This window comes from Schistocerca gregaria, chromosome 6 (genome assembly GCF_023897955.1).
Source record: "Schistocerca gregaria isolate iqSchGreg1 chromosome 6, iqSchGreg1.2, whole genome shotgun sequence".
NCBI classification, from domain to species: domain Eukaryota; kingdom Metazoa; phylum Arthropoda; class Insecta; order Orthoptera; family Acrididae; genus Schistocerca; species Schistocerca gregaria.
In genome coordinates, this window is record NC_064925.1 from 273,667,548 (window position 1) to 273,684,093 (window position 16,546).

The 16,546-nt window shown below is 38.4% G+C and overlaps 1 protein-coding gene across 4 annotated transcripts in view; it reads right to left on the reverse strand.

Annotated features, from left to right (window-relative positions):
* The window catches only part of LOC126279055 (zinc finger protein 729-like), a 194,432-nt gene that overhangs the window by 170,780 nt on the left and 7,106 nt on the right, over positions 1 to 16,546 (reverse strand). For all 4 annotated transcript variants that reach the window (XM_049979485.1, XM_049979482.1, XM_049979483.1 and 1 more), the window contains exon 3: positions 4,053 to 4,208. In XM_049979485.1, the coding sequence (XP_049835442.1) occupies positions 4,053 to 4,208 (156 nt within the window). The remainder of the gene's footprint in view (positions 1 to 4,052; positions 4,209 to 16,546) is intronic.

Consider the following 16,546-nt stretch of genomic DNA (forward strand, 5'->3'; position numbering starts at 1 on the left):
GCGTACCCTTTCATGATTAGCTTTATTTTCAACATCGATCGGCATGCATGTACTGATTGTGTGTGTGTGTGTGTGTGTGTGTGTGTGTGTGTTTACTTGCACACATCAGGATGATTCTCATTAGTCTGTTGTTTACAGGCTTCACATTTGTTACGGGAGTGGGAATGTCTTTCTTGGCTGCAAAAGCAACTCCTAAAAGTGGCGTGTCTTCATCTTTGACATTTTTAATGTTGATTTTTAATTTTCTTGTTTACAAAAATGTCAATATCTAATTTCCTCCTTGCTCTTCCTCCACAGTTAAACTTGAAAGAATTTTAACTCTATTTGGTGTCAATTGTTGCTTCTGATAACCTCATTATATCCCCTTAGATCCTTTTGAACTCTTCACCCAACTCTGGCATACTATTTTCAGGTCCAAGGATTTGGCAAGCAATGCCCTACATAGTAAGGAGTAGAATCAATTGGGTGCAGAAGCCGTTTGTTACTGTCTAGATACCAAACTCCATGTAATGATGTTTGAGTATAGAAATAGGTTGTGTGTGTGTGTGTGTGTGTGTGTGTGTGTGTGTGTGTGTGTGTGTGTGTGTGTGTGTGTCTCAGGAACTCAAAGGTGGCAGCATTGCCTCCAACAACCCTACTAATCATCTAATCATACACTAGCCCGTTATAATCTGAAGACTTCGACAAGAGACAGTATCAGTGCTACACCTCAGTAATGCTACCCTCAGGAAGTCTCAGAGCACAGGATCAACACAACATGTTTATATACTGATTGCGTGCCATTTAACAGTCATAAAGCAATCTTTTTGTCACCTGTGATCATCTGGTATAGACGACAGCTGACTGACTCATTACACTAACTGCATTCACATTCTTTCCTTATAAAGCAACCCATCTAAGATCGATACCTCATAGGTACTAACACAAGCACAGTGTGGACATTTGGATTGTACACTGGAATCTACTCTGGGGGACTGCCTTAATCACTAGTTGCTGTGCTGGCAAGTTTTAATTTCATGACTAGTTTAAAATACTTCCGACATTTGTCTCCCAGAGATAAGTCAAGTGCATTTCATTCGGGAAGAAGAATACTGGTGCATGAACACAATAACTATGGTTGACAGTTCCTTAATGACTATATTCTGAACAGTGTGTTCCTAAATGTAATATTCATTCTGAAAGGCTGCTGCTGGGAAAATAATGATAGAATGAACCAAATGATTAGTTTTTTGCATGATGTATTTTAGAATTTAATCCCAAACAGAGTGATGTGTGGTGGGTGTAAACTCTCTCTGCTTACGCTAATTCATAGAGATTATAGCAATTCAAATTAATTATTTTCAAGATAAGCATCATATTTAAAGAAAAACAAAAATATTTCATTTGTAAAAAGCACACATCAGACATTCTTCTTAATTATATTTACATTAATGTTGCTCAAATGACATGTACTGTTAATGATTTATTGATAAAAGTCATTCCCAGAGGGTCGTAGGTTTATAGGCAGTTGTAAACAGTCAGTCCCGATTTATTCTCATACTACTTCTCACGACTCAACAGTTGCAGGCTGATTGGACCGAATCATTCTCAGATAATTCCAGAGAAAAAGTTGTAGTGTCATATTACTGCAAAATATTGGATCTGGTAAAATTAAGTGCCTAGGTGGAACAATGCTACCAGGTAAAAAAGTTGGCTGAAAAAACTTACCTCCCAATTGATAGCGAATAACTGTGAGCTGTGCCCTGATCTTTTGCAATCTCATACACTGATGGGTCACAACATTATCACCACAAGATTGTCTGCTACCTGGTGGCATAGCAGACATGTGACTCAGCAAGTGAAGTATACAAGTGGGGAAGAGGCAAATGCAGAACCATTCTAGCGACAATATGGGCCGCAAATGGGGAAACGCACTCATGTAAGCAGCTTTCACAAAGGGCAATTTGTTATGGCCCAGCACCTGGAACAGGCAACTAAGAAACAGAGAAACTGGTTGGCTGTTCGCATGCTATTATCAAGAGCACTTGCGAAAAGTGGTTGAAGAATGATAACACTATGAGACAACAAATCACAGAATGTGGTGGTCAGAGGCTTGTCCACTCTATAAAGCACAACAGGCAACTGTCTGTGGTAGATATGACAATGGAGTACAGTGCTAGTGCACACCACTGAAAATATTGTCGAAAATGGGGCTCCACATCAGTCGACCCCCTATGTGTTCCCGTACTGACCCATGACTGATCTGTAACAATTGCAATGGGCATGGAATGTAGACCCTGGATCATGGATCAGTGGAAAGGTGTCATTTGGTTAAACGGATTGTGTCTTGTTACATCATGTCAATAGTCATATCCAGACAAACAGCTGTTTAAAACATGCATTACATCATGAATGCAGTGCAATGCGTGCAGTATTATGCTATGGTGGAGATTCACTTTGGCTTCCTTGGGACCTGTAGTAGTAATGAGGGCACCATAACAGCTGTGAAGTAGATAACATTCTTGTGGATTGCCTGTATCTCTTCATCATGCTTGATGTCTTCCCTGACACCACTGACATCTTCCAGCAGAATAACTGTCCCAGAAACACATGACAGTTGTTTGAGGAGGATAGCAGTGAACTCGTGATGTTTTAGCCACAAAATTTGCCTGATTGAACACGTCTCTGACACTATCGAGCACTAGTTTCATGCCCACAAACAGCCAGCCAGTAATATATGGAAAATGTATGACCTGCGGGTAGACACCTGGTGCCGTATACTTCACAAATTCATGTCTTGCAGAATCGCTACTGTCTTTTGTTCCTTTAGTATCTACACAAGCTTGACAACATTGCTTCAATACACAGTCGACGAATATACTTCACAGACCAATGGTAGCTCGATAATAGTTGGGGGTCCGCAACTCGTGGTCGTGTGGTTGCATTCTCGCTTCCCACGCCCAGGTTCCCGGGTTCGATTCCTGGCGGGGTCAGGGATTTTCTCTGCCTCGTGGTGACTGGGTGTTGTGTGCTGTCCTTAGGTTAGTTAGGTTTAGATAGTTCTAAGTTCTAGGGGACTGATGACCATAGATGTTAAGTCCCATAGTGCTCAGAGCCATTTGAACCAATAGTTGGGGAACAGAAACCCCATGAGAGAGAAAAGAATTCTCTGTGCAAGTCAGTAAACGGGAAGCAGAGAGTTCAAACCCACACAGAGACGAGTATGGGAAAAACTCAGCACACAGCTGGCATGGACAACTGATAGCTAAGCACTCAACACAGCCCACTGCATGGTCAGCTATGTGACGTCTGCGGTGGTGTAACTCCGAGTAGCACTGGCCCATCCAGCCTCCCACTGGCAACAGGTGAACACCTCTGCCAGTGGGGCTCTCCATCCTGCGTATTGCCTGTGCCCTCCATGGCAGGTTTCTGCACTGTCTTGCTACCAGTACGCCAGCTCATCCACTTCCATTGTAACATCTGCTGTTGGGGATACCAAAATTCCCATAATACACCTATACACTATTAAACAGATGGTAATAATGTTTTGGGTCATGAGTGTGTATTCTTTAAGTTTATCCAGATCAGATGGCACAAATTTCTGCTACATGTTGCAGTATCAATGTAAGTTGGAGCAACTACAACAAATCTTTGCTGTTTCTATGAGTATAGTTGCTCTGTTGATTATGTAATTTTGATACTGTATGATCACCAAAGACCTCTTCCGCTGGGCACCTACAAAACTATAACATTGTCCCACACTAATTTTAACTGATTTTCAAAATGTTTAAGTTGTGCTTTTTATGCAACTCCTTGCATAAAGTGGCCTGCCTCGTCTACAAAATGTCTCACAAGTGATGATAATGTAATAAGTCAACAACACATGGTTAAGCAGCACTTTTTTCCAAATACTTTTCACATCAGTCACATTTACCTGTCAAAGACCCTATTAAATTAAAAATTTCATAGTTTAGTACCTGCTGTCAAGTATTTGTATTTGACATAGTGAAGCACAAAATTACTCATCCAGTACTCAATCCTGGTAAATAACCTAATAAATGATTATCCAGTACCTGTCCCGTATATGGTGGTGAATACTGTGCTGCTGAGCTCATGTTAGGGTCTAGAGGATTTATGTGGCTGTCAAATTCTGGTAAGGAAGTAGATGGCTGAGGAGAGAATGGTGCGCCAGGTTCATAGAGACCACTCTGTCCTCCAACATACTCCACCTGCAATTTAAAAACAAATATATTTCACATAAATTCCACAAGCCTGAAATTATGATGAAAATAATGGATAAATGAATGCAAACAGAGTTCTATTCCTTCAGCTATTTATTTCATTAGGCATGTGCTAAATACTTTGAAGATTTATTCCATAGATGAATATCTTATTTTACAAGCAAATCTATTTTCACAATGTTAGTTTTGAAAAACCTTATGTAAATTCAGAACCTCCTTTCCCAGGGATGCCACCGTATCAAATGCTTTTTCAGTGCTGGGCAGAGTAGTGTACGCCTGTTCAGGTGGCTGGGGTTTTTGGTATTCTAGTTACTGGCAGTCACCAAAGCCAAACTGTCCTCACATGAGGAGCCAAATGAAGTGTTACCATGCAACATGGTAGGACAACTTAACATGCATAGTGGACATTAATCGTCTAATACAATCAGTCTTTCAGGAAGAAAGGGTGAGGCTGAGGGCAAGGCTAATCCATCCACCTCAGAAACATCTATTGTTGCAAATGATACCACAAGGAATATTAGATTGCCTGTACAAAGCTGAACACGGCTGAGGCAAATTAATATGAAAAAATGGCTAAAAATCTGGTGTTGGGTGACGACCCCCTCCCCCCACCCCGCACAAAAACAACTGAGGTCATAAGTGCCCAAGTCATAACTTTATAACACCAACAAGGGAACGAAGTTAAAAGTGTCTATACGTTAAGCCCAATTGATGAAGGAAAGAGAGCTGAAAACAAGGACTTCGCCCATAGCGAAAGGTCCAAAAAAAATATGCCTTAGAGGCAGTGGATGTCCCTAACCAAAGATTAAAGATTAAATGTCCTTCACCATATTACTTCAATGGATAAAAAGTAAAACACGATTGACAACCCACACATCTTAGCTTAAACAGTCAATAACACAGACAGCAAACATACACTGGAACATAAGTGGTTACAAACAGGTAGTGTGTCAGGAAATTTGCAAACAGCCAAAGGTTGACGGCATTTGTTGGTTGGAGGGATTTACAAAGTCTTCATGGGAGAGTTTCTTTTGTTCTTTGCAGCTTGCTGGTTGTGTAGCAGGTGATTTCACTCCTGGGGATAAAGATTTGGTGGCTTGTGGTGCAGCTGTAGGAGAATGAGACAGGGATGCTATTGTGATACTGGGCAATTTCGCAGCTATAACTGAATTGAAGGTCATAAGTCTGTGTGGCCAGGTTCTCCGTGGGGCAGAAGAACAGTTCTGTCACTGCCAGATGGTAAAATTCAGGGCTTTCAACTAGCCAATAACTTGTGAGTGACAGGGTAGGGTTATTTTTTCTTCACCTAGATACATGAGACACTCGTGGGACGACATGGCACAATCGCCATCACAATTGATGCAATGGGGAGAAGGAGATGGGCAATCACCATCACAAGCATCTCTTCCAGAAGTAACACAGTGGCTGTGTTCTGACAGCACACGAGGTGGTTATATTTTGACACTGGTAATGACGCATCAGGTTTGGAACATATGGTCGGACAGTGATGACTTCATAACCTAGGGTGACCAGACATCCCAATTTTAATGGGAGTGTCCTTTCCTTTCTTTCAGTGCCAGAGACTTATGCACGAGCTTCGCAATTCATATCAATTATTTGCTACTGCAGAAAAGACGGACGAATGTAACAAGTTTCTGATAAAGAACATTATAGGGCTACCAATGTTCAATTGTATTTGTAGTTACAAATTAGCTATTCACTATTAGTGCAGTAGGTGCAAACGACACAATGTCTTCGGACTGTTACAGACAACAATGAGAAACAGGCAGATCCATTGTCTGTCGTTTGCTTTGTGTGACTACCTCGTGCTCGTTAATAAGGACGACATGCCGATGTAATGCAGCACTTAAAGAAAAAGAAGCACCAGTTGGCAGTTTCTGCAAGAACTTCTAGCAGCAAAACTTCCTTTGTAAAGTATGAATAAACTATAAACAGAGGAAGATAAACATATCAATGCAGGAGAAGGAATGTTTGCATTCCATATCGCAAAACACAATTATTCTTTCTGTTCAACAGATTACACAGCTATTCTCATCAGAGATCTATTTGAGAAAAAATTCACATGTTATTGGAAAAACGCAAGTCGATTTTACTGAACATTTTATCACTGTATGCAATGCACGTAGTTCAGTCAGAACTTGACAATACTAAGTATGTCTCAGTGATAGCTGATGCATCAAATCACAAAAGCATAAAGCTAGTGCTGATTCTAGTTAGGTATTTCATTTCTACCAAAAGTGATTAGTGCAAAGTAATCTGTCTTCAGAACATTGGTGGAGAAATGGCAGAATTATCAGCTACCTATATTTTGGAAGAAAGCAAAATATAGTTGACAAGATAGACGCATTTTGTGCAGATAACTGTAATACCAAGTTTGGTGGGTAAAAGAGGACTGGGATAAACAATGTTTATTCCAAACTGAACAGTATTCTCAAGATGAACATTCAAGACATCAGTTGTGTAGGCCATGTGGTATACAACTGAGTTCAAACAAATGCAGACATTCTTCCCATTGACATAAAAAATACTGAATAGTAGCAAGTTCCAGGTCTTATTAGAACTAGATCATTGTCATTGTTGCCAAGAGTTACAAGAGTTATTGATTTGTATGAACCTTTTAAATCTACAAAGGAGGAAAAAGACAGATCGCTATTTACCACAGTAAGCTGAAGACAGGGACAATTAAAATAAACTTACATAAAGCTTTCGGTTACAGCCTTAAAATCGGCAAAAGAGAAAAACACACCATTCATACACACAAGCAAGCATCCTTCATGCACACCTGACAGCCAACTCCAGAATCTTAGGCCGAGCATTATGTAAGTGTCTTTAAATTGTACCTGTCTGCAACTTAACATGTCTTCTTTACAGGAAGTAGCACTCTGTCTTTTCCTTCATTACTGATATTCCTGCCGGGAGTTTCCACTGTTTGATTTAACCTTTGACATCTTATTTTTCTATCTCAGTGCTGAGACAGTTTTTTGAGAACCCACAGTAACGTCTTTGGCTTCATTTCACACAAAGCCAATCGAAAATGTTTCCACAATCAATCCAAAAGTTGAAAAGAACCAAGATTTCAGCTACAGAATCATCTGAAGAGTTAGAGCTGCTTAAAGAAAAAATAATTAACAGGAAATTTAGTCAATTTCCATTCCAACTTCAGCTATTTCTTCAATTTTAATTAACTTGGAAAAGGAAAGTATTTTCATTCAGTCAAAATCTGAGATGATTACAAATTTATTTTATGACACTTTGGTGACTTATCGAGAAAAGTGGACTTCATTTCAACATCTGAAATCATTTCATCAGATAACATGGAAAAATTGTCTTTCTTGAGCTGTACTTTTAATCTGCCTCAAAGTATAGTAAACAGTAGATTCAGTGCAACATTTCAGATAGATGAAGATGTATTGTTTGATGAGACAGAATGTGCAAACAACACTGTATCCAAGAAACTTAAGAAATGGGAAAAAGCTAATTTGGAAATACATAAGAGATGGTGTGATGTATTCCATACACTTAAAAGTACAGGTACTTCATGTAAAAATAGAAACAGGTATTTTCAATCGTGAATTCTCTTTAGATTCACGAGAATAACCATTTTACCACTGAAACTACTGAAGCAATTGTAACAGTTATGACTAATTATCAAAACCTCAGCTGCAAGGTGTTCTACACCTTCTGTTAACTAAGTCACAGCTTTTGAAAGATATTAGCTATTCTGATTGTAAGTACAATGTTAGAAGCAGTGTTCCTCATACAGTAGCTAAACAGTCTACATATCTGTCACAAATCATTGTATCAATTTCTCAATATTTTGAATTATAATCAGTTCTTGGAAGAATAATGAATTATATGATTCAGTGCCATTACACACATGTTTTGAAGTGTCTTGTTAAAATATGTGCCTTTTTATGTTTATAAAATCAAGTTTTTATTTATTTTATTAAAGTGATGCAGGCATATAAGCAAAATATTTTCTTTTTGTCTAGTGCCATGTTTTGTCTCATTTTTTATCCCAATTTTTTTGCAAATGTCCCATTTTTTCATATAGAAAAACTGGTCACTCTGTCATAGCCTGCCTTAATCTTCGATTAGGAAGAACTACTTGATCAGATGTGAGAAAAAGAGTGTGTGTTGGCACTAAGTATGCATCAACCTTTTTCATTACCCAATGGACCGCACTGATGCTCTGATCAGATAAATAACGCTAGATCTCCCTCCCCCCCCCCCCCCCTCCAAAAAAAAAAAAAAAAATCAGAATATCAAGCAGCTGGGTGTAAACAACACCATGCAAAGAATTCAGGGTGTATCGGCCCTCGACAGAAACAGGATAGCAATGGAGGAGCTAAGCAGTAAGCAACTGTTGGGCTTGAAAATCACAAGTGATCTCCACAAGTAAAGTCCCACTGCATAAGCGAGAGCAAGATTTCACAGGGCTTCCAACTGCATCAACACCTTTCTGAATAATAAATGGATTAACTGTAGCAAAAAACTGACCTCCTTAGGTACGTGAGACCGTGAGGAACTGAGGTGCAGCTGGGCGAGCCATTGAATCTTTAGCCTCATTGTGTTTACTTTTAGTAGACGTAGATTGAGATGGTGGCTGGCTCATTGTGGAAACTCCCCAATTGCCTGTGTGTCTGATGGCATGCTCCTTCTGGCTGGGGGCCCCTCAGAGGGAGGCTCACCTGCCCTAGGTCACACCACCCGAACACTACACAGAGGGACTAACTGCCAACTGCAAAGGTAGCAGCTCATGTAATCACACCTCCCTTGGACTGGCTTGTACCAGGGGGTACGTGTAGACCTTATATGCCAATCCAGGGCTGGGAATTCCGCATTACTCAGTCATTTGTTTTGCATCATATGCATGGACCAGCCTTCAGGAACACACAGGGAGGAAGAAGAAACAAAGAGAGACCTCAAATGCTGAACCTGAGGAAGGGGAGGAGATGGAGAACAAAGAAAGAAGGAAGAAAAAAACCATGAGCAACTGTTCCAATTCCAGGCTACCGAAACTCCAGGATGCATTCCCAAAAATTCCCAAAACACTTTTCCCAAGGGAGTGGAAAAAGAACAGCAGGAGGATGGGACATCTAGCATAGAAAGGGAAGAGGTGCTGCAAAGGCTGAAGGCCCGTGGTAGCCACACACGAACTCACCAAATCATGCTGAGCTCCTGTGGAGGAGTGGGGGGAGTTAGAAATATGGAATGACAACTGTTACAGCACAAGAGAATAGATAGAAGGATGAGAGATACACATACACAAAAAAGTTCTGCTATTCTACTCCACGAAAAATGATGTACAGACAGAATATGGAGTTGTATTACAGCGTCAGAGTAATCACAAGTCTGTCCTGAACTTACACTATGTAATGAGAGACTCTGCACACATCAAGTGAGGTGGTGCAGTGGTTAGTACACGGGACTTGCATTTGGGGGGGGGGGGGGGGGGGAGGTTTGAACCCACCTTCAGCCATCCACATTTAAGATTTCTGTGATTTCCCTAAATCGCTCCACCAAATGACAAGGTGGTTCCTTTGAAAGTACACAGACAGACAATTTCCTTCCCCATCCTTGATGCAATCAGAGCTTGTGCTCTGTCTCTAACGACTTCAATGTTGACACAACATTAAATACAAATTTCCTTCTTAGACTTTGCACACTCAGTGTCAAAGGAGAATTTAAGAACATTGCCTTTGTAAATTTACGTGCCCCTATGAAAGAGTCAAATGATCATGATCATTTGCAAACAATCTCGAAAAGAAAACCCCACTACAAATTCATGATAATTCTGAGGGATTATGGTGTAGTAATTGAGAAACAAAAGGCTTTTCAAATGTCATCTGGCAAAGAAATATTTTGTTATTAAGAGAGAAGCAATAATTGTCAGAGGGTAGCAGAGTTTGTGGATGTACATAACCCTAAGGCAGGAAGGAGACCAAGGACAAAAAAACTGCATAGACAAGAATTACCCCACTGGAGGTTCGAGTCCTCCCTTGGGCATGGGCGTGTGTGTTGTTCTTAGCATAAGTTAGTTTAAGTAGTGTGTGTGTCTGGGTACTGATGACCTCAGTAGTTTAGGAATTCACAAACATTTGATCATGAATTATATCAATATTGATAATATTATACATTATCAAGAGAGTTATTTTACTACCATCTATGAAACAACAGATGAAATTAGAAATCCATGAAAGGACAAATAGTATGTTGAGTAGTGTAGGCAAGCAGTAGAGCAGAAGAAGCAGTCTAGGTAAGGATGTCTCCGAGCGTTAAACAACAGCTAGCCAGACTTTCTCTACAAAGGAAAGAAAGGTAAAGCAGCAAGAAGATGCAGAAGGAAAAAAGGAGATGGGTGAAAAAAGGAGAGAGGAGATAACAGAGCACTGTCCCAGGGATGAAATTAGGAAGTTTTATAAAATGTAAATAAGGAACCCAAGAAAAAATACCAAAGATTACAGTGTGTAACGATAGGCAAGGAATCTGTCTGCTGGTAAATAGACAATGAACCATTGGCAAGAATACTTCCAGGAAATCCTCAAAGTGACCCCAAGGAAGATGAAACACCGCCTCATTATGCAGCAGAACCACAGAGTGGGGAGACTACATTTCAGGAAGTATAAAGGCTTATCCAGCATCTCAAAAACCAACAATCACATGGAAGTGATGGGACTGCAACACAGTTCCTGAAGAATGGAAAAATTATCGGTTTACTAAGACGCTAGGAAAATTTCTGGGAAGAGTTATTCCGCTTATATATAAGAAGGACTACAATATGACGTGGCACTCCACAGATTATCTTGCTCAATGTCATACAAAAAATTAGGTCTGATGTTTTGTGTAATGGGCTAAGTCTGTACTCAGAAGAGGTATTGAGACAGTATAAACATGTTACCATGTCTAATAGACCAGATATTTGTACTGAGGTAGGCATACATAATAGCATATTAATATGATGGGAGCCCCCACATTCTGTATGGACTTTATGTGGGCCTTTAATAGTTTAGAAAATGTTAATTAACATGCTGTGACTGAGTATATGCTCAATATGTCACAGTCAATGAAACCCCGCTGGTTCCAGGAAAATGGTAATAGTGCACTGGACTAAGGGAGAATCAGCAGAGAGGGTGTCTTGTCCACAGTGCTTTTAAGTCTAACATTCAAAGAAACTATTTTTGAGCTTCAAATGCATAAATCTATGGATGTAAAGTCAACATTAATGTGTATGTATGTATGATGATGATGATGATGATGCTATGCCAGCAGAAGAAGAGCCAATGGGATTAACCTGAAAGATAACTTCTATTAATGAATCTAAACCCAAAAACATGCATATCACCTAGATGATAAGTAACAGTCTATATATTCTATTGTGGAAAAAAAGATCATCATCTTTAAGAACATACTTAGTACTGGAAACACAGACACCCACACCACAAAACATATTCTGAAAGAATGAGATAAAGGCCAATCGATACTATCATGCTCTGGAAAAATTAATGCCTTTCAGAACATCATCATCTCAGACGGAAAGGAAAGAGTATGAGGACGTATTGTGAGTGGCAGAGTGGGGAAGGAGAAATGATTAAGGATGATAATCATTGCCTTTTGTAAAAGTAATGGATTAGCACTCAGGAAAACCTGGTTTAAGAAGAAGCAAAGTTTTAAAGCAATCAAGCACAGCCATGATTTGCCAAGTAAATCTGTGGTAAACAACATAATATATGACCAGGACTCAAAGTAGTAGTAGTAGTAGTAGTAGTAGTAGTAGTAGTAGTAGTAGTAGTAGTTGTTGTTGTTGTTGTTGTTGTTGTTATCCGTAGTCCACTTTTACAAGGATATTGAATATGTCCTGGCATTAAAATTTAATACCAACAAAAATAATGTAATTCATATACACAGGCATTTACATATTTACAGCTCTAGTTTGACAAAGATGGGACTCGTTGCCTTGTAGTAGGAATCATCTCAACATTTGCCTAATGTAGTTTTTGTAAGTCGTGGAGAACCTAAATGAGGGCAGCCAGATGAAGAATGGAGCCTCCACTCTCACAAATATAAGACCAGTCTGTTTAAAATATCATTACCTCATACAGTTTATCCTGATTTCCATTTTCAGTGCCAGAACTTCCCATTTGGTGTCCTGAAAAAACTGAGTCAGCATCCCTCTTAATGAGTAAGATGTTTAGCTCAGAAAGAGGATAACATTAAAAAAAAGTGGGTGGTGGGAAGAAACACAGTGTGTAGGTGTTAAATGAAATCATATGATTTTTATTATTATTATTATTCATTTGTGTTAAATTCTTTATCAAACCCCTACTCTGTGTAATGAAAGTAAACCTGCACTTTTTTTAAAAAAAAAAAAAGTTTGTCTTGGATAATTTAATGTACAGTTTCATTCCTCAGTATAAAATGTTGTTTTGAGTTTCATGTTTATTCTTTCTTGAAAAAATGTACGTTCAGTCTACATCCTGTTTCACGGTCATGGACAGAACTGTTTATGCAATAATTACCAATGTTATTTTCAATGGGCACAACTGATTAGTAAATGTACTCACATGGCGTTGTTAACATCCCTAGTGTTTCGAACAGATCTTTATTATAAACTTTGGTTTATTATTATGGTCCTTTTATGAAGTTTGACAACTGTGTTCATATTTTGTACATCTGTTCCTCAGAACAGCTAAGAAATGAAATTCCATATGAACAGAATGTAACTAAAAGACACTGGCTGTGCATACTGATCACAGGACTCAAATGGCATAAAATGTTGATGACATACTGTTTTCAAGTGTCTTGTGTGTTCACACCATTGCAACTGAGAAGCAATATCAATTTCCTACAAATTTTGTATTTGTTACATAGTCTATAAAGCAGCCATCCACATGTAACTTGTCACTTTCCCTCTTCTTCAAACTTAAATTCATGGCATTTGTTTTCTCTATGCTCAATCTCATTTTCTTGCATATTGGTGAATTGTAGACTCCTTTAGGGTTTCATATTTGCTTTTCCTGCAAGGAGTTCTCTTTTTCTCTCAGTGACTATCACAGAAAAAAGATTTTAGACTTATTTGAAGTATGTATTACCTCCAGTCTTTGTACCCTATCTCCTAGTTACAAGCCGAACCAGTCATTACTACATCTCTTATTCTCAATGCTTCTATCTTAATTGAATCGAATCTTATGGTCAACAATACCAAAAGCCTTAGAAAGATCTAAAAATATGTCTATAACACACAGTTTTCAAGAGCACCAAGTAACTTTTGTTAATTCTATAATGTCTGACTCTGTAATTCAACCACTTTGAAAACCAAACTGTGATTCACTGTGCAGGTTACATCCTACAAGTAATTCACTAACCTGCCTTTCATTGATTCTATGATTTTTGATAATGGTGACAGCAGGGAAATGGACTAGTAGTTTTCTATGTCCGCAGCATACTTTTCTTCAGCAGAGACACCACTCTTGCCTGTTTTAAGTGCTACGGAAATTTCCCTGTTGTGAATGAGTCATTTATTTGTTTTTTGATCGATCCAGTAAATTATCTTCACATATAAAAGACTACATCAGCAAAGGAGGTATGGGACAAACTGAAAAATGCAATTGAAGATGGAGGTTTAACCAGAAAAGTATGATTACTTCATGAGATGATAACTACAAGATTGAACAAACGGAAAAATGTGGATGAATGTGTGAATAAAATAACTTCAATGTCAAATTGTCTCAGGAATATTGGTTTCAAAATTGCAGAAGAATGGATTGGCACTTTATTGTTAGCTGGACTACTAGAGAAATATTCATCTTTGAGTATGGGTTCCGAAAGTTCAGGAATACCCATTACAGCAGATAGTATGAACGTAAAAATTCTATAGGACACGAAAAATGAGCCAGTCTCTTATGATCCAAAGATAGAAACAGTGCCGGCTTTATATTCTAAATATAAGAAGAAGAAGTCAATAAAATGTTTCAGTGGCAGAAGATTGGACGTTTCTCATCACACTGTAATGAAAGGTTGTGTATTAATGAAAAGAACCATGTTAATTTTAGTAGTCCTGAGAAAAAAACTGCCCATAAAGATAAGGTACTTTCTGCCTTTTATTCTTTTAGTGAAGCAATTGACAATCATGCAAAGTAGTTTCCAGATTCAGGAGCATCTGTGCATATTATTAAAGCCCCATCAGTTTTGTATGATGTTCACTCAAGGACTTAAATTGGAATTTCCACAGTTGATGGGTCTAAGTTAAAGTGTGAACTCAGAGGAAAAGTTGGTCTTAATTTGCTTGTGAATGGGAAAAACGAACTGTAACTGTTCATAATGTTATGTGAAGAATATTGCAACTAATTTGCTGTCAGTAAGCTAAATAGTAAAGAAGGGTAGCAAGGTTATCTTTGGTATACAGGAAACCAAAAGAATCGACTCTTGTGGCAATGTTGTTGCTACTGTAACTAATGTAAAACATATTTACAAATATACCACAGTTCAAGATATTTCTGGAACTGGAAATTGCCCCGTTTATGCTGCAAAACATTTCTTGTGGCATAGGAGACTTGGGACATTTGAATAATATGGCAACTGGGATGGAAAATTATGAAAATAATAATTTATAATGTGAGCTGTGTTTTCAAGAGAAGCAGGCCAGACTGCCTTTTAAATCAACTCAAAGCAGATTTATGGAAGTCTTGCAACTCATTCATACAGATCCCTGTGATCCTATGGAGAATAAATCCTTAGGTGGGAGCTACTATTTCCAGACATTCAAAGATTTTTCTAGGTACAGTCGTGTTTACTTTATAAGCACCAAGGATCAAAAGTGTAATGTATTTAAAGTTTGCTGCAAAATTGTCAAAAGACAGATGAGGAGGAAAATTAAAATTATTAGATCAGAAAATTGATCAGAATACGTAAACAGACAGTTTAAGGAAAAGTTAAATTAAATGGGTGTCAGCAGGCATCAGACTACCATTCACTATAGTCTCTCAGAATGGAGAACATGCCAACAGAACCATTGTAGAGGTGGCAAGAAGTATGCTGAGCTACCTAAGGGCCTTTGGGTAATGTCAACAGTGGTGCGTTTAATTAACGGATCACCTAGCAAAGCTGTGAGAAACAAGACATCTTACAAAGTATGAACTGGGAAGAAACCGGACCTAAGGCACTTAAAAGTCTTTGGATGTGGAGCAGTGGCTCAGATTTCAAAACCATTAAGAGGTAAATGGGATGCAAAATAGCAGAAATATATTGCTGCTGGATATTGTGAGGATTCAAAAAGATACAGATTTTCTAATCCTGTGAATAAGACGCTAATAAGCAGTGGAGATGTAGTATTTTTGGGGGATTCTAAACATAAAATAAAGGAAAACAGTCAAAATAATACAGTAATTCACATAAGGCGTGATAATTCTGAAGAAGAGATGGAAACTGAAACATGGGGAGATAAGATGTAGAGCAAACTGATATGCTGCCTGAGAATGGAATTGAGGAAGAAGATTCAACAGAGGAAGACAATTTAAGGTGTCCTACACATATAATAGAATCACAAAGATACCTAGAGAATGAAATGTATGTTGCCCAAACCTTCAACAGTTAAACCACCACAGGCGATGAAGTCTTGGCAAGAACCAATGCCCAAAGTTGGAGAGAGGCAATGAAAAATAATTACAATCTTTTTTGTATAATGATACACATGGGTGAGTCGACATGCCTGAAAATAAAAAGCCACTAAGAACAAGATGGATATACTATATTAAAAACCCTGAGAGTGCAATGTCAAAATTCAAGGCCAGATTGGTAGTTAAAGGATATTGTCAGAAACAAGGAATACGTTATCATCAGACTTTCTCATCAGTGGTGAAATATTTCTCATTAAGATACCTTTTAGCTCTTGCATTAAGAAAAGGCCTATTGATTAATCAAATGGATGTGAAAACAGCCTATCTGAATGGAAAGCTGGAAGAAGAAATTTATGTGACCCCACCCGGTGGAGTTAACAAACCTCATACAGAGAAAAGGAAAGTTTGGTGTTTGAAGGAAGGCATGAATGAATTAAAGCAGAGTGGCCACTGCTGGAATAAATGCTTACATAAAACTTTGATAAAACTGAGCTTCCCATAGTCAAAACCAGATCCAAGTACATATTACAAAAGAAGCAAGGAATAAATTACAATCAAGTCCATTATGGGTAGATTTTTTTTTTATTTTGACCAACAGTGAAAATAAAACGAACTTTTTATTTTAAAAAAGTTATAGACAGAATTTAACATGCATGACTTAGGTGAAGTCAGTCAGTACTTAGCTATGAA